This window comes from Sus scrofa, chromosome 12 (genome assembly GCF_000003025.6).
Source record: "Sus scrofa isolate TJ Tabasco breed Duroc chromosome 12, Sscrofa11.1, whole genome shotgun sequence".
NCBI classification, from domain to species: domain Eukaryota; kingdom Metazoa; phylum Chordata; class Mammalia; order Artiodactyla; family Suidae; genus Sus; species Sus scrofa.
In genome coordinates, this window is record NC_010454.4 from 38,457,584 (window position 1) to 38,480,139 (window position 22,556).

Below are 22,556 nucleotides of genomic sequence, written 5' to 3' on the forward strand. Positions count from 1 at the left end.
TGTTTAGATAATTGGTGTGTTATTTGATGTTTTAACAGCTGGAATAGAGAGGTGTGATAGGGAGTCTGCTGACCCTTCAGAAGCCAGGAGGCAGGACTGGGGGTTTTGTTTTTATCTTGGCTGTGGTCAAACCCCTTTGCAAAAGCCAGCCAAGATTTTCTCCATGCCTTCTCGCTGTTATGAACTACAGATTTGCATTTTATGGATTTAACTGATACAGTTGAAGAGGTGTTTGCTGATCAGTTAATACAGAATTTGAAATAGAAATCAAATCCATGGCTAAAAAGGAGTGGTCCCAGTTGGCGATTAGGCATGAGACCCCATGCAATTTCTCCCTCTCCCCCTCCAAACATGCAAAACTGAATGAATGTCAGTTACCTATAAATAGGTAGTTAGAGGTGGTCCTTTCCGGTTTCGATTCATTTCCCATAGATAATCCTGCTTTCTAATTTGGTGGTTTGAAAGATAACATAAAATGAATGTACAGCACAGCTAGAAATGAAATACTTTAATCCCTTTCACAGAAATGATATGAAATAGTTGTTTTATAGTATTTGTTTCATTTGAAGTTTCCCAGAAGGAAAACTATTTTGCCTGGCACAAGATACACTTTACTTTCTCTGAAAGATGAGCAGAAAGAACTAATGTAGAAATCACATTTCAACTGAGAGTTGCCAATAGGTTCTGAAAAGTAGTTCAATCCCTTCCAAGCCTTCATTAAACATGGAAGGAATTTAAATATCTTCTCTGCTATGAAATACATGTATGTGCTTTAATATCAGACACCATTAGAATTCCAGGATTTCTTTTCCGTATCACCTAGATTTCAGCTCTGGATTCTTTATTTCCCTATTTTTTTTTTAAATCAAAGGTTTTACATTAAGTGGTATGCAATTTCCAGTGCTGTTTTCTTATTTTGTTACAAGACAAACAAGTGTATCTTTCTTGCTTAGAAGGCTTTAAAATAAGCAATATTTCACCGATCCACATGACAGCTTATCCAATGGGAGGACAATCAGAGGAATTTTATGATATTCTTTCAGAAATCCAAATTTATGAAATAACAAGGGCGAATTTTGAAACTCCTAGCCTCGGCATGCAGCACATTTCTTTATGTGCGTTGTATGCAATCCCCAGATCAGCTTGTTTTTGCCCTTTTAGCATTTATATACATTAAATCATAGCCAACTTATTCATTATAGCCAGGCTCCTTTAAGAGACATTCATTTAACTGAACGTAGGCTCATTGGGAAGCTGCATTTTCCTATCAAGCTCGTTGAATTATTTAGCACCTTTATTGTGGGATCCGGTTCTTGATAGGAAGCATTTTAGAGTTGGGTGCTCGGGTGGACTCAGTTCTTCTGACTTTGTGGCAACCGCTCAGCCTTTCCCCCTTGGATCCAGAACACCGACGAATCCTGGTCAGGTGGCAAAGTTTAGCAGTCAAATTTGGAGCTTCCAGAGAGGAGGAGGTCTAGAAATGTCAGAGCTGTGCCGTCCACCTCTGGCCCTGAGGTGCACAGGAGCACTGCCCTATCCCCACAGCGCACTGGGAGCTCCCAGGAGAGGCGTAGGGGCTGGAGGGGAAAGCCCAGTCCGGCAGCTCCCCTCCACCCCAGAGTGCAGTCTCCTCTGCGGTCCTGGGCTTGGCAGCTTGGTTTCTCCCTGCGGCCATCTTAAAGCCGTCACCTCTGTGCCTCTAGCCACCTGTCCCCAGGGTTCCAGCAGCTGGGAGCTGCTATCTGCCCTGGACAAGGCCAAACTTACCCACCTCTCTTTTCCAGGTTGGAGGAAAGTGGGAACTGCTTTAGGGCGAGACCAGGTGGTGGAGGCTGATGCTTGGAGAGCCAGGATAGGGATTGGCAGGAGTCTGGGACGAGGGGGTTCATAGTATCTCTGAAGGGAGAAGAGAGAAAGGTAAGAACCTGACTTCTCTAAACTCTTCAAAGTCCCGGTCATGTGAACAGACAATGTGGGGAGAGGTGGTAATGTCACCCCTGCCCCATCCTCTGCTATTCTGACATCTGTCCGCTGTTATGCAGCCCTCAGGCAGCAGGCGGAGGGACTGTGAATTGGGAGACCCTCTGACCTTCTGACGTTGTTTTAGGAACATCTCCCATTTATTCCCTTCCTCCTCCTCATCTCATCTGCTCACATCACTAGGGCGGTCCAGGTTTACATTTCTTCTAGGAGGTAGAGTCTTAGAAATAGCCCATCCCATCAGGAAACCCCTCCTCCCTTCTCCAAAAACTTATAATCAAGTAGGGAGGGCTCCCCAGAGAGGGGATTTAGAAGATTACCCTTCTGCCTGTGCCTCAGCTTTTCTCAGCTGCATCTAAAGTCCTAGAACCCCTCCTTTCCTCTGATCACTGAATCCCCTCTCTACCCTCAGTATGGGTGAGCAAGCAGGGGAAGCATTTTGAGGGGCCCTGGGATGTGTGTGATTTTTGTCCTCAAAAGGCTTCCCAAATCAGTGGGCACCAGGACAGAGACTGGAGGGTAGGGAAGCAGGCATTTTCTGCCCAGAATCATCCAGCAGTGCCCTGTTTGCATGACAGCTTAGAGGCTGTTTCTGCCCTGCCTCACCTCCCTCCTTCTTTTCTCCCTTTTCTTTACCCCAAGGCCAGGTTCCTGTATTAGCGTCCAAAATAGGGAGGGAAGAGGGCTGGGGGAAGTAGTTTCCTAAATCTGGGGTGAGGAAAACATTTTGGTCCTTTGAAGCCAAGGGTGATGGCTGTCCCAGCATGGTCATGCTTTTGCTCTGGAGGCCCCAGACGTGGGCACCAGGCTGCAATTACAAGGGATATGTTTGTTTGTTCCATTTTATTTGTTTAAGAGCTCTTTTCTGGACTGAATTCTATTGCAGATGGTAAAAATCCAAACCAAAACAAAACACTTTCCTTCACCCCAGTCCCCTGCCTAGGGTACCCCCCCATCCGAGCCTGGAATTCTTTCCCTTCCATGTCTGAGGGTGTCTACCCTGAGAGCCTTCCTTCCCCCCTGCAGCCTCCTAGACAGGGGACATAGGACAAGTGGTCTCTTCTTGCTCTCAACAATGGGGACCTATGAAGACTGGGGAAGTCAGGGACCTTCAGTTCCCTTGGGTTCCACAGGAGACACTGGAGAACGGAAGGTTTCCCAGGCGGTTCAGCTGTGGGATCCAATTAGCCTGAGCTTTTCCCAAGCAGGGCATAGGGTATCCCTAACCCTGTCTCCTGGATCCTTTTGAGGGAGTTTCTGTTTAGGGGCTTCTAGGTCCTTACAGGTGACCTCAAACAGATCCTGGAAAGACAGACCACTTTATACTTACCCTCATCAATCCTTTTTGCAGTTTCTGTTTACTTGTTTGGCCCCCTAGGCTGATCACCACCAGGAGAGAATCACTTACTCATCTCTATCTCATCTAACAGCGCCTGCCACATAGTGGGCAGTCAAGGAATGTTTGAAGAGGGAAAGAGGATGTGAAGGGATTTTATCTTTCCATGTGCTTGGCTACCGTTTCTTCTTTGGTCTTTATATTTGACTCTACCTGTGCCCCTTGAACTGTAGATCTGAGTTTTTCCGCTTTTGTGCGCCAGTTTCAAGCATCTGAGTGTGCCCTCATCTTTGAAGAACAGCAAGGATATTAATACCTTTTGGTGTGCACGAGTAATCTCCACTCCACCCCCATTTCCCTACCCAGACAAGGCTCCTCTGGAGAAGCTACAGAATCGACCTTTATTTATTCACAGCCATAGTGACTTCTATTATTCTTATTAATAAGGATGCAGCAGTCCACTGCACAGCTACGCAAGCCCATCCCTGAGGCAGGATTTCCAAGTCATGGCCACCGCGGGGTCAGGGGCGTGTGCCCGACCCCAAACTCCTCCAAATTATGAAATGCCAAACCTGCTTTTGATTCTAGTCTGTGCGTGCCCTAAAGCACGCGTGAAGCTCGAGGCGCTCACTCTTTACTCCTCCTCCCTAAATCAGCCACCAAGGGTCGCGGCTACACTATTCTTTACTTTTTAGCCAATCTCAGACAAATCTTCAAGCGTACTTTACTCAAAAAAAACACCGCGCATCGCAGTCTCGGCTCAGCGCCAGCGGCGGCCACGTGCTCTCGCTCGCTCCCGCTCGCTCCCGCGCTGCCCAACACGCCCCCTCGGCGCACGCGCACGCGCGTCAGCCTTCCGGGCGTTTCCGCTTTCATCCTAGCAACGCCCGTAGTGACGCACAAAGTCCCGCCCCCTCCCGCGAGTCTCCCGGAAGTTGCCGATCCGGAGCTGGGCGCCCGGCTCCGAGCGTCCCTGGCTGTGCTGGGGAGCAGTCTCCGGCAGGAGGACCCGGCAGGGAGAGGGCGACATTCACGAGCGCGGCGCGGGCGAGACCTGGTGACCATGGCGGGGCCGCAGCCTCTGGCGCTACAGCTGGAACAGTTGTTGAACCCGCGACCGCGCGAAGCGGATCCTGAAGCGGACCCGGAGGAGGGTGAGGCCTGACCGGGGCAAGACCACGTGCGGAGCTGTGTGTGGGCCGTGCCGGGTGCGGACCTGGGCGGCGTGTGAAGGGCCAGCTGCTGGGCCCCCGCCGCCAAGCCTTCTCTGTTTCCTCTTGCGCAGAGGAAAACTGCCTCCCAGAGAGTGTCCCCCGGGTCTGGGGAGGAGGGTTTCGGGATCCTGACGCTCACTCTAGACTTGGTGCTCCTGTGGGCGGAGCATCCGGAGGACTCAGGCTTCGGTTCACTGTTGGTGCAGGGCTGTAGCAGGGAGCCAGAGTCTGGTAGCAGGTTGGAAGTTATCTTTAAGGATGTCTTTAATGGCACTGCATTAGAAATGAGGAGAAGGAAGTCTCATTCCCCCCCCCCCTTTTTTTTCCAACTCTGCCTGCCCCTGAGAACTTACTTGGAGGATGAAGGAAGAAGTAGGCTTCTGTGGTGCCATTTAAGCCTTTTTAGTCCTCAACACACTTGCTTAGCTGCTGACGAATAAGGCTGCTGTTCTGTAAGATGAGGTTCAAGGTCTAATCCTGCTTTAGGCTTGAGTCAGAGAAGTGTGAGGAAGGGGGAATAAGGAGGGATAAATGTGAGTGCTGGACCGTGTCTTAGAAGTAAGCAGTTGAAGGAACTGGGGCTGTTTAGCTAGGATAAGCAAACTCCCTGAGGGATGGGCTGAAGTGAAGATAGAACATGATGATGGCCGACTTAAAATATTTGAGCGACAGTCACAGATGAAAGAGGAATTAGACCAGTTTTCTATGATCCAAAACATGGAAATAATCCTTCTAGTAGATGCAGAGAGTCAGCTTTTTGTTCTGGAACAGCAGCAGGAGAGTAAGTGGTCTGCCTTGGGAGGTAATGACTTTGCTGTTCTTGGAACTTGGCGGCTTTTTTTAAAGTGGCCACACCTGTGGCATATAGAAGTTCCTGGGCTAGAGGTCAAATGTGAGTTGCAGGCAAACACGCCACAGCCACGGCAACATTCGGCTGGGGCTGAATCTGCGATCTTTGCCTACCCCACCCCCCAGCTTTTGGTAAGGTCCTTAACCTGCTGAACCACAATGGAAACTCATGGTGGGGACTTTTTTTTTTCTTCTCTTTTTAGGGCCACACCTGTGGCATATGGAAGTTCCCAAGCTAGGGGTCAAATCGTAGTTTTAGCTGCCGGCCTACACTGCAGCTTGTGGCAATGCTGGATCCTTAAACCACGGAGCGAGGCCAGGGATTGAACCAGCATCCTCATGGGCTTCAGTTGGGTTTGTAACCTACGGAGACACGAGAACTCCCATGGTGGGGATTTTGTAGAGGACATTCAAGTATGAATTCAAAGCCTCGGCAGTGTTACCCAGTGTTACCGTTAAAGTTCCTTCTAATCTGAAGATTCTGATTACTTTCCTCCCCTTCCCCACAGCCACTGCTGCCAGAGTGATTGACAGGTTTGATGAAGGGGACGATGGGGAAGGCGATTTCCCCGTGGTGGGTACCATTAGAAAGCTGGCATCAGCCTCCTTCTTGGATACAGACAAGAGGTATTCTGGCAAGACCACCTCTAGAAAAGCTTGGAAGGAAGACCATTGGGAGCAGACTCTGCCAGGTTCATCTGGTGAGTAGACATTTGCTTTCTTTCCTAATTTATTAGGTTAAAATTTTTTTTAATGATCTCTGCAAAACTGGATGTCCTACCTATTATCTTAGGAGAAACCATTGGTTTGGCATTAGAAAGAGCCCTTCTAAGTACTTAATTTCACTTCATAAGGAATCTAAAATCTGGAGCTCTTAAATTGGTATACTTTTTTTTGTTTGTTTGTTTTTTGCCATGCCCGAGGCACATGGAAGTTCCTGGCCCAGGGATCAAACCTGCGTCACTGCAGTAACCTGAACTGCTGCAGCGACACCATCAGATCCTTAACCCACTGCACCACAGGGAACTCCTGAATTGCATTGTTTCTGATGAACATGCTGCTCATGAATTTTGACCCTTTTCCTTTGATTTTTCACTTTTTGCTCAGTCACTGTAATTTGTGACACTCATTTTTTGCCGTTGTAAAAATTTCATAGCGCTTTCCTGTTCTCTGCAAGAGTTAGGAGGATGTGAGCTTATAGTTTTAAGGATTGTGAGTTTCTTAGAGTGGAGGAAAGGGCCGGCTTTGGTGGTTATTGAGTGGATGCCATTTGTTTTCCTTTAGAGAGGTCAGAGGTACCATGTTGAGAATCCACAGATAATATAAAAGAAACAGTCATTCATGTTAGGATATCCATGATTTAGTCCTTGATACAGTTCTGGGGGCTCCCACATGATAAGCTTATTTCATATTCTTTGCTTAGAGACTGATAAACAGACCAATCCTGAGACCAATATACTATTTATTGAGCTCACCATGTATCAGGCACTGTGGCAACTCTTGAAGTTCTAAGAGCCTGGGGCGTGGTAACTTGTCAGAAAATATTATCACCATTATCATTATAGGTAACATCTCATTTAATCCTCCTCATAGCCCTGTGAGGTTGGTACTGTTTGTCTCCAAATAAGGAAATTGAGGGGATGTGAAATAGCTTGCTCAAGGTCAGATAGCTAGTAAGTGCAGGCCGGCCCTCAAGTAAGGCAGTCTGATTTTTTTTTTTTTTTTTTTTTTTGGTCTTTTTGTCTTTTTTAGGGCTGTACCTGCAGCATATGGAGGTTCCCAGACTAGGGGGCCAATTGGCACTGTAGCTGCTGGCTTACACCACAACCACAGCAACTCGGCATCCGAGCCTCATCTGTGACCTACACCACAGATCACGGCAATGCCAGATCCTTAACCCACTGAGTGAAGCCAGGGATCAAACCCACGTCCTCATGGATACTAGTCGGGTTCGTTAACTGCTGAGCCATGACAGGAACTCCCAGGCAGTCTGATTCTAAGAGCTGTACTTTTTTTTTTTATTTTAATGGCCACACCAGCATATGGAAGTTACCAGGCCAAGGACTGAATCCAAGCTGCAGCTGTGATCCACCCCACAGCTGTGGTAACGCTGGATCCTTTAACCCACTGCACCCAACTCAAGCAGCTGCAGTTGGAGTCTTAACCCAGTGAGCCACAGCGGGAACTCCTAAGATCTATACTTTTAACTACTACTCTATGAGAATATTCCTTTATCTGAGAAATGGCATGCATATAAAGAAAGCATTGTTTCTCTTCACTCTTTTGCATTTAGTTTCCGTATATTTGTGACAGCTTTCTCTGTCTTAAGTTTATATAGTGTTACTTAAAGAAATTAAAACCTGTCATGTTGTCATAAAATCTTGATTTTTCTGAAGAAAGTTGCTGGTGACAGGTCCCTGTACCTCATGATTATGCTTCCTGTACATGGGATCTCTATGTTCTGCTGTGGAAGCGTTTGGGTGATCCATAGAGACCTGTCAGTATCAGGATACCCTAAGTAGAAGTAAAATCGGGAGCCATAACTAAGATTCCATTTACCGAAGGATCAGGTTCAAACTCCTTCCCGTAGAGGACAGGTCCCCTCCTGATTGGGCTCCTCAGCCCATCTTTGGACTCACGTCCCACCATTCGGTACAGTGCAGTTTTGTGTGCTGACCTTGCACCTGCTGTTTTTCTTTGCCTTCCCCCGCTACTCTGTCTGAAACTGATGTTTCCTTCACATGAAGCCATTTCTCATGCTTCCAGGAGAGTTAGGTGTTTCCTTCTCCGTGCACTCTATGCTAATGACACTGTACTGCGATTATTGATTATGCGTATCTACCGCTCCCGCACAGGTATTGCATTCTGATTGTCAGTCTCCAGCTTTTATCCATGGCTGGCTTATGATAGGGGCGTTATACGAATTTAATAGAGTACACCGGCGTGATAGAGATTGTACATTTGGGATGGGTCATGGTAAACTCCGTTTCAGATGCACGTTTGGCAAAACCAGTAATTCCCTCACACTTTTTGAAACCTGACCCTTTTTCAAGTTTCAGACCAAAGGCTACCTCTTGGTTATAACTTTGCTTGAAATCATTTGCCCTACGGCTAAAATATCTTCCTCCTCTTGGTTATCAAAACTTTGTCAAAGCACCTTTCATTTTTCTCTGTGTTAGAGTTTTTATGGGTTCGTCTGTCTCACTAGAGCCTTTCATTAGGCTGGGACCTAGGACCCATGTTGTATTTATTTTTGTTTTTCCCTTAGCATTTTACAGATAGTAGATATGTAATACATATTTGTTGAGTTGAATTGAGTACAATAATGCTTTTTTGTGTGTGTGCATTTTCTAGGGCCACTCCTGCGGCACATGGAGGTTCCCAGGCTAGGGGTCCAATCGGAGCTGTAGCTGCCAGCCTACACCTCAGCCACAGCAACGTGGGATCTGAGCCGCATCTGCGACCTACACCACAGCTCACAGCCACGCCGGATCCCCAACCCACTGAGCAAGGCCAGGGGTCAAATCCACAACCTCATGGTTCCTAGTCGGATTGGTTAACCACTGTGCCACGACGGGAACTCCACAGTAATACTTTTTTGTGGGGGGAGGTAGGTGCCATAATTCTTTAATTAAAGTGAAAGATAAGGCCTACTGCTTGTCTCAAGGTAACATTTTTCTTTTCTTTCTTCCCTCCCTCGTTTAGATAAAGAAACATCTGATGAGGAAGGGTCTGGAGATGGAGATTCAGAGGGGCTGGGTCTGGAAGAATCCGATGAGGAACAGGAGTGTGGTGATGACGGGGACAGTGCTCCGGCCTGGAACAAGAGCAGAAGCCGCTCCGGTGAGGCGGCGGGCTTCAGTGTCGAGGGCATCCGTGACTTTGAGAAGTTCACCGAGGGAATGGATGCCCTGGGTAGCAGTGAGGAGGAGGAGGAAGACGAGGAGGAGGAGAGTGGTATGGAAGAAGGGGACGGTGCGGAGGACTCGGAAGGCGAGAGTGGGGAGGACACGGCCCAGGACGGGGCCAGCGAGGACGACGGCGTGGTGATGACCTTCTCCAGCGCCAGGGTTTCCGAGGAAGTGGAGAAAGGCCGAGCTGTGAAGAACCAGATAGGTGTGTACATGGCTCGCGGTTTGCTTGTTTTTCCGGCCTCATCTGCATTTGATCTCCCTTCTGTTTGCTTGTTTTTGGCTCTTTGCCCTCCCCGGTGTCCTTGCAGTTAGCTAGTGACATGTCCCACTTACCAAGAGGCCTAAAGCGCCGTCCCCCTGCGCTTAGCCAGCCGGTGCTGGGCTGCGCTGCTTAGCTGCTTCTCTCGTTCTTCGGCAGCTGCGGAAGATTGAAGAGAAAAACCTCTCCTCTCTTGGGGCTGGAGCGTGCTTGCTCTCCTGGAGCCGGTGGGCTCGCGTCCGTGCTGGATTTATTTCCTCTAATAGAGAGTGTTCCCGTTGCATGACACGGTGGTCGAGCCAGGCTGCTTAGAGATGGCTGTGGTCTCCTGTCCCTCCCCTGCTCCCCGACCAGGGACTTGTTATAACCAGGGATGGAATTCTTTTTTCTTTCTCAGCACTGTGGGACCAGCTCTTGGAAGGAAGGATCAAGTTACAAAAAGCCCTCCTGACCACCAATCAGCTTCCTCAACCAGATGTTTTCCCTATTTTCAAGGACAAAGGTGGCCCAGAATTTGCCAGCGCCCTAAAAAACAGTAAGAATTCTTACGCCGTATTGGGACACGTGGGCTTGTATTTGCAGCACCACAGAGGTGAGAAGTTTTAGCTTTGGTGATAATATGGTATAAATTAGTGATTTCAACTTAAAAAAAATAGCAATATAACTTTTTTATCAAATGAAGACAACTTGCATCAAAATAGGTTGAGTCATGTTTATCCTGCCCTTTTTCACCCCTGCTCTCACTTTTCGCTCCTCCTCTCCTTGGCTTTCAGAGTTATTTCTTTTTTTTTAGGGCCACACCTGTAGCATATGGAGGTTCCCAGGCTAGGGGTCTAATTGGAGCTACAGCCGCCATCCTACACCACAGCCATAGCCACAGCCATGTCTGAGCCATGTCTGCGCCTGACACCAGAGCTCATGGCAGTGCTGGATCCTTAACCCACTGAGCGAGGCCAGGAATCAAACCCGAAACCTCATGGTTCCCAGTCGGATTCGTTTCCACTTCGCCACGACGGGAACTTCCCCCGAGTTACTTTAATACTCAGAGAAAACCCATGCGTATAGAACAAAAGGGAGACAGTCAGCGACTAAACTCAGTTCCTTTAAGTTGGTTGTGTCGTCTGCTCACAGGACGCCTTTCTTTGTTGGGCAGTTTCTAGCACAGCACGCTAAGATGACCTCATCCTATCTTCCTTTGGGTTGCGGCAGAGGGAGGAAAAATTTGTGGAAGAGAATTGCTGAGCTGTAAGGTCCAAGAATTTTAGAAGGGAAAAGGAATTTAGAAAGCCTTTGGTGCCTGCCTGGGTGCCTCATTTTACCGCTGAGTGACCCAAGGCCCGAGCTGCCCAGAGTCACAGAGCTCGTGCACGCAGGGCAGAGCCAGACTCCTCCAGCTTTTCTGCCTCACGGTCTCGGATCTGCCTTCTGCTCTGTGCCGCCCCGTGTGCCATTGTGCCCAGTGGCAGCACAGGACTGGGGCAGAGGGAGATTTCGGGGGGGAGTGCACAGGGCTTAGAATCTCCATTCCTGATGTGCAGGCTGAGACTTACCATTTTCATTTGTTCTTTAAACCTTATTTTTGTAACATCATGGAGTTAGTATTAGAAAGGGTCTGAGGAGGACGGTGGATTTGGTGTCTGCCTCTAGGTAGAATCACCTTAAACCCTTTAAGGTGAATGTGTTTCTAGGGCAGGAAATTTTGTGACCTTTTCTTGGTTTAGTGAGGACTTACTTCCTAGAGCCCGTCTTTAGAGTGTATGTCCTGCCATACCTGAAGTCAGGAACCCTGTAGATATGCTGAGGGTGGGTCTTTGTAGCCCTGTAGCCCCTCCAGCCCTCCCTCCCTTGAGTAGGTGATAGGTAGTGGTTTTCAGCGCTCGAGAGAGTTTTGGAGCGCCTCACTGCTATTTTTAATGCCCTGGTGCCCCAATTCCTGGTGTGCCTTTGGAATGAGACCTAGGCTGCTCTAGATTGAATGTCTTAAATGTTTCAAGATAAGGCCTTTTCCATTTTGCTACTTATTCTTGCTTGAGCCTCCCCCTCCCCTTTTGGTTTCGCTCAAAATACAGATATTTTAAGGTTTAGGCAGTGCTGGGTATAATGGACACATTCTTGGATATAATTTAGTTTCTTTAGCTATTTTAATCTTACTTTTTTTATGGCTGCACCTACAGCATATGAAAGTTCCTGGGCCGGAGATTGACTCTGAGCCTCAGCTGCCACCTATGACCTACATCACTGTTGTGGCAACACTGGATCCTTTAACCCACTGTGCAGGGCTGGGGATCAAACCTGTACCTCTGCAGTGACCCCAGCCACGGCAGTCAGATTCTTAACCACTGTGCCACAGGGGGACCTCCTTGACTTTTATTTTGCAACAGTTCTGATCTTTTTATTTATTTTTTTTAAAGTTTTTTTGAAGTATAGTTAATTTACAAGGTTGTGATAATTTCTGCCATACAGCAAAGTGACCCTGTTACACATATACACATAACCATTCTTTCTCAGATTCTTTTCCCACATAGATGATCACAGAATAGTGGGTAGCGTTGTCTGTGCTGTGCAGCAGGTCCCTGTTGGCCAATCATTCCATGTGTCTCAGTGTGTATATGCCACTCCCAAACCCCTAGTCTTTCTCTCCCCACCCCCAACCTGTCCTCTTTGGTAACCATAAATTTTTCTGAGTCTTCGAGTCTGCAAAAAAGTTCATTTGTAGCTTTTTTGGTTTTTGTTTTTAAATTCCACATAGAGGTAATATCATATGATGCTTGTCTGTCACTGTCTGTCTTCACTTAGTATGATAGTTTCTAGGTCCATCCATGTTGCTGCAAATGGCTGATCTTTTTAATTTGTCTTTTCTTGTACTTCACCAGTTGCCTCTTTGCCTCATTGGTGAACTCCAGTTAATCTGACAGATGGTCTCTTAATCGGACTGGTTGGGTTGCAGCAGAAGAGGGAGAAGAAAAGAATGTTTGTTTGGTGTCACATATTCTAAGATGGGAGGGCAGACACTTTTCTAATTATCAGAATTTCTGTGCCTCTGAAGGATAGCTAATTTTGTTTCCACCCTTATGACAGTATGATATAGTATGTTGTGTATTTCCCTATCTTGGTAAACAGAGTTTAAGACAAATTTCTTGGTTACATTACTCTAGATGAACGACTTATACTGTGTTATATAGCTGGTGTGGAACATAGGCTGAATTTGTACTGACCCCAAGACAAAAATGAAACTTACTTTCTTTAATTAAATCTCTTTTCACTTTGGTTGGTCTTACAGTAAAGCCAGACTGCATGGGTTTAGATCCCATCTCAGCAGTGGATTAGTTGTGTGGCCCTGAGCAAGTTACTTAGCTTCCCAGTAAAATGGATAATATGGTTGTGAGGATTAAAAGGACATAATCGATATAAAGCATTAGCATAGTGGCCGGCACACAGCACACCACCAATGTTAGGTACACGTATTCTCTTTTTCTGTTGGAAGAGGCATTTGGCAGCGTTCAGCCAACGTTCATTGTCACTAACCACCATCTCCACTGTCTTCAGTGCTTTTGACTTTTTATTCATTTTCACATTCCCTATATAATTCCTTTTTTTGGTTGCACTTGCTGCATGCGGAACAACAGTGACAATGCCAGGTCCTAACCTGTTAGGCCACCAGGGAACTCCCTCCCTATATAATTTAAGTGAACCATTTGTTCTGGAAAATGGCTAGTGTTCTAATCAGCGGTAATACTTACATTCAGCTTTGGCTTTTTATGACTGTGAAAAGGTGATTGGAGATTTCCTTATTGCCAGACCCAGCCACTGCCTCCCTGAAGCCTTCAACTTTTCCTTGAAATATTTCCCTTTGGTTTTGATGATACTACATGCGGTGTGTGGGTTCTGCTCTTCTGATTCATTTTCCTCTCAGATTCCTCTTACATCCTCTCAGTGTCAGTTTCGTTGCATTTAGGATCCTGCATTTAGGTTGTGTTTTCTTGATAGATTCTTTCCTTGTCACTGTCATCTATTCTCCTAGTCCTAATAGTAGCCTCTAAAAAAGAGCAGAATTCTGTTTTAGCCACAGTCAAGTCCTGCACAGCATGCCTTCGTACCTTAAGCACCCTAAACTCTCCTCTTCAGAAACTAAACAAATATTGCCTTTCTTTCCCAATGCTCTCAGTCCCCAGTCACCCTGGTGTTACACATTGGCGATTATAACTCTTACTGTGAAGTAACTTCAAAGACATTTTTTGATCTCTTAGTAGTTGTAAAAATTGTGAGGCATGAAGTAGCCTTAGCAAAATTAAGGGATTTTTCCATGCACAAAACCATTTCTCTAAAGAGGTTAGCCTTTTCTCTCTGACTTTCTTTTATTTAATTAATTATTTATTTTTTGCTTTTTTAGGACTGCACCTGTGACATACAGAGGTTCCCAGGCTAGGGGTTGAATCCGAGCTGCAGCTGCCGGTCTATGCCACAGCCACAGCAACGCCAGATCCAGGCCACATCTGCAGCCTACACCACAGGTCATGGCAACGCCAGATCCTCAACCCACTGAGTGAGGCCAGGATCGAACCTGCGTCCTCATGGATGCTAGTCAGATTTGTTAATGCTGAGCCACAACGGGAACTCCCTCTGATTTTCTTTTAAAAACTTCTATAGCATGAGGAGGTGGTTCTTTTCTGTTGATGGCAACAGTATAAAAGGAAGAAGGCAAGTGACTTAAGGAAACCTCAGTATGAGTTATTTAAAACTTTTCATTCTGGAATATATCAAACTTTTGTAAGAGTAGAGAGAATTGTACAGGGAACCCATATGTAATGTTACTAGCTAAGCAGTTAATCAGTTAGGGCCAGTCTTATTTCATCTACTCAGGCTAACTTCTCCCCCTGCTTCTGGATTACTTTGAAGCAAATACCAGACATCATTTTATCAGAAAGTCAGCATGGGTCTCTAAGACAAAAGGATTTTTAAAAAGTTAATGTCATTAATATTGTAGAAACATAAACATAAAAACATTAACAGTGATTTATTAATAAGCATTGCTGATTGGGATGGAGGGGGGGATTGAGAGAGCATTTCTGTAATGGGCACTCTCTACTGTCTTTTCCAGAGTTTGCTCTGTAGCTTTAAATGAAATGATTAAAGGAAAGCCAAACTTCAGCCATAATAAGTTGACCTTTTAGTGAAGTGCATGTTATTAATGTATTTAATGAGATGCATTACAAACTGCAGTGAGCACCCTGTTTCATTATAGGTCTAAACTGTAGTATCGTTTAAAGACCTTTAATAGAAACAATGGTTTGACATTTTGATATTTCCTATAAGCAAAAAGCCCCCAAGAACACAGTATAATGTAATGTAAATATAGAGGAAGTGTTGAAATTTTTTACTTGCTTGATAGTATGAAAACACATTCCACTATTAATCAGTTACATTTTGTTTGCTCCCTGCCACCCCAATTTCTCCACCTCTGGTTCGCGTTGACCCTCTCATCTCTCTGTGGCCCTTCCCTCGGCCACTCAACTGTTTGACTTAAATAGACTAAAATTTTTAATGCCAGTTTGACCTCAGCACTAAGACACATCTTGAAGAATGACTTAAAATTTAGGGTTAGTCATGGCAATCCGTCTTGATGATGTTTCTGTTTTGTTTTTTAAATTTATTTTAAAGTAGGCAGTACACTTAACACAGCTCAAATTCGAGAGACGCTAATGACTATATAGAGAAAATCTTCCTTCCCAACCTGTCCCCCTGCCACCCCTTCACTAACCCATAGGCAACTAATATTGTCAGTAAAATTCCCCCCTTTTTAATTACTCAGTGGCCTTAGGTGACAAATCCATGAACATCTATTTCAGTGTTCCCTCGATTAACACTTTACAGGTTCATGGCCAAGTTCTCATAAATGACCTGTAGAACCCTGAAATATTCGTAATTATTTGGGATGGGTGTAAGTATCCAGTGGGACGTGGGCGCTTGCAGGCTTCTCAAGTGCAGCACTGTGTAGGCCTGGGGACCTTAGTGCCGTGGGCGTCATCTGGCCACCATGACGGGGGCAAGATGGAGCTTTTTGTTTTAGCTAATGGCTATCATTTTTTAAAAAGGCTTTACTGTTCTAACTATAGAATTAAGTCAGGCCTACTTCAGATATTCAGAAAAGACACAAAAGCTTAAAGAAGGGAATAAGGATTACTTGTAATCCTGCTGCCCAGAGGTAACCACAGTTGTCATTTTGATGAATATCCTTTCAGACCTTTTTCTCTGTTTGCACACACACACACACCACACGCACACGCACACGCACACGCACGCAAACACCTTTTAAAAACAAAAAGGGAATTTTATAACTACGTACTATTTCATGAGCTTATTTTTCTTCCTTAATGTATTATTTCACGCAGTGTATTTAGATAGACATGAGCATTTTCCGTGGCTACAGAGTATTTCATTTTATAGATTTACTGCAGTTTATTTAGCCAGTTGGTATTGATGGATACTTGGGTTTCTTTCAGCCTTTCGCTTTTATAAAGCATGCTTTGATATACACCCTTGTACATACGCATTTGTGCAATTTGTCTAAAAGCAGCTCTGTCCAATATAGAGTGCCAATCACATATTTAAATTTAAATTTCCTAGTAATTGCAGTTTAAAAATATAATAAAAAGAAACAGGTAAAGTTAATTTTTAACATGTTTAACCTGGTTTATAAAAATATCATAAATTTAGCATATAGCCAGTATGTAAATATTAATAAGATCTTTTATGTATGTTTTTTCCCATCACGTCTTTGAAATCCAGAGTATATTCTTTGTTTACAGCTCACCTTGATTTGGACTAACCACGTTTGGAGTGTTCAGTAGCCGCATGTGACTAGTGCATTTTGAATTGGAAAGTGCAGATCCTTCCTGGAAATTCAGTTGGTGGGACAGAGGGGTTGTACTTTAATTTTTTTTAGAGGCTTTTGGAAGATACTGTCAAATTGGCCCTTAGAAGAATTATAACAATTTACATTCTCCACTGTAGCAGTTGTTTTCCTGTATGCCTGCCACCCCAGAGTATGATCGATCCTCTTATTTTTCCTAAACTGTAGGTGCGAAATGAAGGCAATCATTTCTTGATAACTTTCTGTTTGGTATTTCCACAATGCCTGTTGAAATACGAGATTTTAGCATTGAAATCTCGGCTGTGTCTTGTCTCTCTCTCAGAGAACGAGTTCTGTGTCCAGACTTTTGGTCCCCGTTGAGCTACTGGCTGATTTGTCCAGCCAGGTTAATTAGGCTTTTTTTAAAAATGTATTTAGTAGGCCTTCAGATTTTGTTTTATTTTTTATATTACGTAGAGAGTAAAGCTGGGTCACAGAGTAAGTGCTTTTCCAAAGCCACCCGTTGGGGGAACCAGGAGCAGAGTGTCAGGTTCTGAAGAAATGAGCCCTAGGTGGCTCCTGGAGCTGTGGAAGCTTGCAGACTACTAGAGGCAGTCCCGCCAGAATGTTGGTTCAGGTTTCTTAGGAATCAGAGATGTCTTCAGCCCCGGAAACAATAGCGATGAGTTAGATAAGGAAGCAGCCCTGACTTACGGTGATGGTGAAGTCGTAGCAGGTAGTAATAGTGGACTTGTGGTGACACCCGCAGGAGGATCCCCCTACCCACATATTCGCAGTGAGGTCTTTTCTGTGGACATTTAACGACCTCACCTTGTAACCGGGTGTGGCTGGCCAAAAGAAAAAGAGGGAGAGACAGCTTCAGTAGCGCCAGTAATTCTGCCTGCCGTCTTACTCAGAGAGCGGGTGCCCGGCGTGAACACGGAGGGCAGGTGGAGTTTGTTCTGGGTACTTCTCCGGACAGGTTCTGAATCTAGTGGTTAAATTCACAGTGTCCAGTCTTTGTCCAGCATGGTCCCTAAACATAATCATCTTGTGTTTAATTGAGAAAGTGGCTGTCGTGTTTGAGGGGAGAGACTGACTGTTCAACTCATGGAGAGATTAGGGTGCTGTACTTTCTGGGCAATTTTAGGGATTTAAAAAAATTTTTTTTTCTGGTTGCACCCAAGACATGCGGAGGTTCCTCGGCCAGGGATCAAACCAGCACCACAGCAGTAGCAACACCAGATCCTTAACCTACTGAGCCACCAAGGAACTCCAGTTTTAGGGATTTTTAAAGTAGTTTTGTGAGAATTTGATTTTTGCTTAATGCTTAGACTTTAGAACCTGACCACTGCATAAGATGCAATTCTATGGTTATTTACATCTTGAAATCTATTCTTGTCATTTTATTAAAATTATACATGAATATGATAAGTAGTACAGAAGCACTCAGGAAGACAGGTCTTTTGCCTGACATTCAGTCTCATTGTATGTTGTTTTCCTTTTAAAATTTTAGATAATTGGTTGCCATCCCTGTTTCTTGATTTATTTATCCTCTGGTGTGAAAGCGGAGGATGCTACTGACAGGTTAAGCAAGACGAAGAATTGACCATCTCATTCAGCACCGTGCTGGGTCCTCTGTGACCTTCTTGAGCAGTGTTGGTGGAGTGGAAAGGATGCAGGCTCCACTGGACTGGGTTGGTGAGAGCATGGGAAGAGGGGGTTTGAGATAGGGAGGGTAGACAGCTCTTTTTAGGAATGTTGCTTTAGAGGGAGGGGAGCAGAGAAATGGGACATCAGATGGAGAAGGATGTGGCTTCGGGAGGTGTTCTGTTTGTTGTGGCGATGGAAGAAACAACAGCATGTTTGTACATGGATAAGCGTGAGGCAGCCCAGGGGAAATGGATGATGTGGGGGAGGGGGAGAGCTGCTGTAGCCACATCCTCAAGGAGGTATCTGAGATGGGACTAGATGGCACGAGAACGGTGGCCTCTGATAGTCCTGGGGACAGTTTAACCGTGTTGACAGGCGGTCTCCGAGTAGACATAGGTAGGTAGGAGTCTGTGAAAATTCTCTTCTGCTCGTTCTCCTTTCTTTGAGAGAGAAGCCAAGGTCATAAATTGCGAATGAGGAAGGAATAGGGGAGGAGGGAGTAGAAATTCTGAGACGGTGTGAAGTAGTCATTGTCCTCTCCCCACCACACTTGAACACTCTGTCCCGAGACAGCCACAAGATTTCAGTGCTCTGCCTGTAAGTTGACCCTTGGAGTTGAAAACCAGTAGACTGCATTTACCATGTGTTGTTATTGTGTAAATACGGTACAATGCCAAGGCAGGGAAGAACCGGAAAATTACATTTTCTTTCCTGTGTGTTGGAAGAGAGGCCTGCCTCCCAGGCCACTCAACGGAGAATGTTCCTGGTTTGGTACAAGTTCCTAATCCCTGGTTCAGGTAGATCTTTCCTAACTCCATCATCCATCACCAGTTGCTTAAAATCCTGCTGTATTTTAGCCTGCTTCACATTTGTGCTGTTAAGCTAGCTACTACATCATTTTTTCTTAGGTCTCTATATCCTTCCCCGCCCCCCCTTACAGCTCAGTTTTATCATCTCAGTCTTTCTTCTCCCAAACTGTAAATCCCGCCATCTCTCCTCTTGGGTTTTTCTGACTTGCGTGGGTTGTTCTCTAGGTCTAGTGCACGGGGTCCTCCTGGAACTTCCTTTTCTTGCTCTTTTAGGGTGGAGCGGTTTTCTGGCTCTTGTCTTCCTATATCTTAGTTTGTCAGTTTGTTGCCAGATGCTCCAGGAGAGTCAATTATCTGATTTCTTGTAGATTTAAAAATACTCTGCCCTCACTCTTCGTGGCTGTGTTCTTAATGGATTGGATGTAAATTTCTAGGTTGAAAATTACTTTCTCTCAGAACTTGAAAGCACCACCCTGTATTAGTTTCCTATTGTTACTGCAAGAAGTTACCATCATAAGCTTAAAATGGCACCACTTTATTATATCACAGTTTTAGCGGTTAGAAGTCCTAAAACTCAGGTGTCAGCTGGGCTGTGTTTCTTCCAGCCTCCAGGGGAGCCTCTGTTTCCTTGCTTTTTCCAGCTTCTCAAGGCTGCCTGCTTTCCTTCACTCATGGCTCCCTAAAAACCAGCAGCCCCATCATGCCACGTTTTCCTTTTCTCCCTTGGACCCCGCTGCCTCTTGCTTGCAAGGACCTCGTGATTACATTGGGCCCACCTGGCTAATTCAAGCCACCCTTCCCATTGCAGGTCCCTAATCACATCCGCAAAGTCCTTTTGACCTGTATAGTAGCCCGTACCCACAGGTTCTGGGGATTAGAATGTGGACATCTTTGGGGGGCCATTGTTCAGCCTACCACGTGCCCTGTTGTCATCCAGATGTTGTCTAAGAGAAGGTGGTTGCTGGTTGAGTCTCACTCCTTAGGAGACTTGTTTTTGTTCTCTGGAAATGTTTGGGATCTTCTCTTTATTCTTGGTTTTCTGAAATTGCCGGAAGAGATGTCTAGGTCATATTTTATTCATCATGCTCAGTGTTTATTGGGCTCTCTTAGTCTGAAGATTGTGCAGATCTTCAGTTTTGGTAACAATTCTTCTGATGTTTCTTTAATCATTGCCTTCCCTCCATTCTCTCTGCTCCGTTTTAAATATTAAACTGGGTTAGTGCTTTGTCTCTTAGGTGTTTTTTTCTCTAATACAGTCCATCGTTTTGTGATTTTTCTGTGTCTGTGTTTGGAAATATTTTGAGTTTGATCTCCCAGGTCGTCTTTTTTTTTAAAAATCTCTAAGAGGTCTTTTGTTTTCTGAATGTTCCCTTTCTATATAATTAATGTACTTAGAGCATATTGCGTACGTTTCAAGTTTTTTTTGTTTGTTTGTTTTATATTAACTTTAGTTCTTGGAAGTGTTTCTGTCTCCATCAGCTTTTCTCTTTACCCTGGACTTTTTTTCTTGCTTTTAAATTTGTATCCAAGTTATACATGTATATAGTTTAAAGGATCAAATAATTCTACAAAGCTTGTTATGACACCAGTATCTGCTGCCTGTCTGTACACTCCCCTCACCCCCGCCACCATCACCCCCTCTCCCAAAGCAACAGTTATTTTTTAAATTATTATTATTTTTTTAATTCATGAATTTATCGCCATATCCCTGTGTCTCTAATGGACATGTTTTGTTTCTACTAGATCTTTCAGTGTTAGGCATTATTTATTGACTCCTTATTATGAAAATGAGGATTTGGCCCTCGTTCCTGCTATACTCACGCACCCTTTGTGTTCCTTCACGGTTATATTGTAATTTGGTTCGGTCAATAGTCAGTGTTTACATTATTATGTCTGTGTAAACACTGTTCACAGCTGAGCCCTGTCATATGTATATACTATGATTATTTTTCCTTTCCCACACATTGTTTTGTTTTCTAGAGTTAGTAATTGTTACATTTTTATTTTGTTTTCCGTGCAGTAATTCAAGCCTCAACTTTTCTCTGCTTGTCTAAATCTCCCCGCAAGATAATCAGTTGCATCAGATATTCTGCCAGTTTATCTTCCTGAAGAAGTCTCTCCCGGAGCCCTTTGACCTGCTCCAGTCTGGACCATTAACCTTCCGCCGTGTCTGGCCGTCATGTCTGGCCGTCATGCTGGGATTTCCCTTGTGTGGATCTCCCAGTTGGGATCTTCCTTGGCTTATGTCCCCATGTTTTGGTGAAGCACAGCCTCTGGTAGCTTGCTGAGAAAGGGTCCGTGAGAGGGAAGCTTTTTTAGACCTTGATTGTCTGAAATACTTTTCCTCCATCATCACAGTCGATTCGACTGTGTGGAAGTCTGTGGAACATCCCATGGCCGCCACCTTCTAAAGTTGCTGTGGATTTGTTAGAAGTCATTCTGATTTCTGCTCTTACTGCTTTTCCCTCCCTGTTGGCAAGCTAGAGACTTCTCGTTGTCCAAAGAATTCCAGAATTCCGTGATGCTGTGCCTTGATGTAGATGTGTTTTCATCGTTGTGCGCAGGGCCTGCAGGCCTTTTCAGTCTGCAGACTAGTATCTTTCAGTCCTGGCAAGTTTTCCTGAGATGACTTTGTTAGGGATTTCTTCCCTCCCTCTGTTTTCTCTTCTCTCTCTTTCTCAAAGGCCTGTCATTTGATGTTCAACTTTTCCTCTGATTTTCTTTTTTTCTTTTCAGGTATCCAGTTCTTTCTTTTTTTATTTTCTTTTTCCCCTCATTTCCCCCTGCTTTCTAAGACATTTCTCCAGCTTTATTTTTTCTTCTATTGAGTGTTTTTATTCCTTCTATCATACTTTAATTTTATTTCTCTGGGGCTATACCTGATGAATATCTATATCTATATTCTAAAGAGTTCTTTCTGCATAGTCTGAAATGTTTCCTACAAGCTGCTTCCTCCCTCCCTCCTTCCTCCGCACCTGCAGCACGTGGAAGTTCCCGGGCTAGGGGTCGAATCGATGCTGCAGCTGCTGGCCTACACCACAGCCACAGCAACGCCACATCTGCGACCTACACCACAGATCCTTAACCCACTGAGCAAGGCCAGGGGTGGAACTTGCATCCTCATAGAGACAACATCAAGTCCTTAACCTGCTGAGCCACAATGGCAACTCCTGCTTTCTTTTGTTTTAATCTGGTTATAATATGTTAGATGTTTTCCTCATGTATTTGGTCATCCTTTCCTCTCTGCTGACTTTGAAGAGAAGGGTACTTGAAAGTTGATTAGAATCTTTGCTGTTCAGGTAAGGCTCTTTGTTTACGGTTTCCATTGTAAAGTGATCTGTCTGGGCCACATGGGGACCCTCATGGCAGTCTCTTTAGATCTCTGCTTTTATGGGATCATAGTTGCTGGAGGACTTCTCATCTCCTGCCTGGCAGCCAGGATTGTAGAAGTTGGTAGGCTGGGGATCTCAGCCTTCAGTCTGTGAACTTCAGCTTATTCCCTGAGTCTTGAGTATTATGCCCTTGCCTCTCCTGTGTCCAGTGAAACAACATTCCCCAACCCCACTCCCGGTGCAGAAACCTTGTATTTAACTCTTCAAAGGACAAACCTTGAGGAGTTCCCGTCATGGCACAGTGGTTAAGGAATCCGACTAGGAACCATGAGGTTGCGGGTTTGATCCCTAGCCTCACTC

General features: G+C 45.1%; 1 protein-coding gene across 2 annotated transcripts in view; it reads left to right on the top strand.

Annotated features, from left to right (window-relative positions):
- AATF (apoptosis antagonizing transcription factor) overlaps positions 4,226-22,556 on the top strand; it is a 101,729-nt gene continuing 83,398 nt past the window's right edge. For both annotated transcript variants that reach the window (XM_003131707.4, XM_005669032.3), the window contains exons 1-4: positions 4,226-4,470; positions 5,889-6,080; positions 9,085-9,495; positions 9,950-10,087. In XM_003131707.4, the coding sequence (XP_003131755.1) occupies positions 4,380-4,470; positions 5,889-6,080; positions 9,085-9,495; positions 9,950-10,087 (832 nt within the window). In that variant the 5' untranslated portion in view covers positions 4,226-4,379. The remainder of the gene's footprint in view (positions 4,471-5,888; positions 6,081-9,084; positions 9,496-9,949; positions 10,088-22,556) is intronic.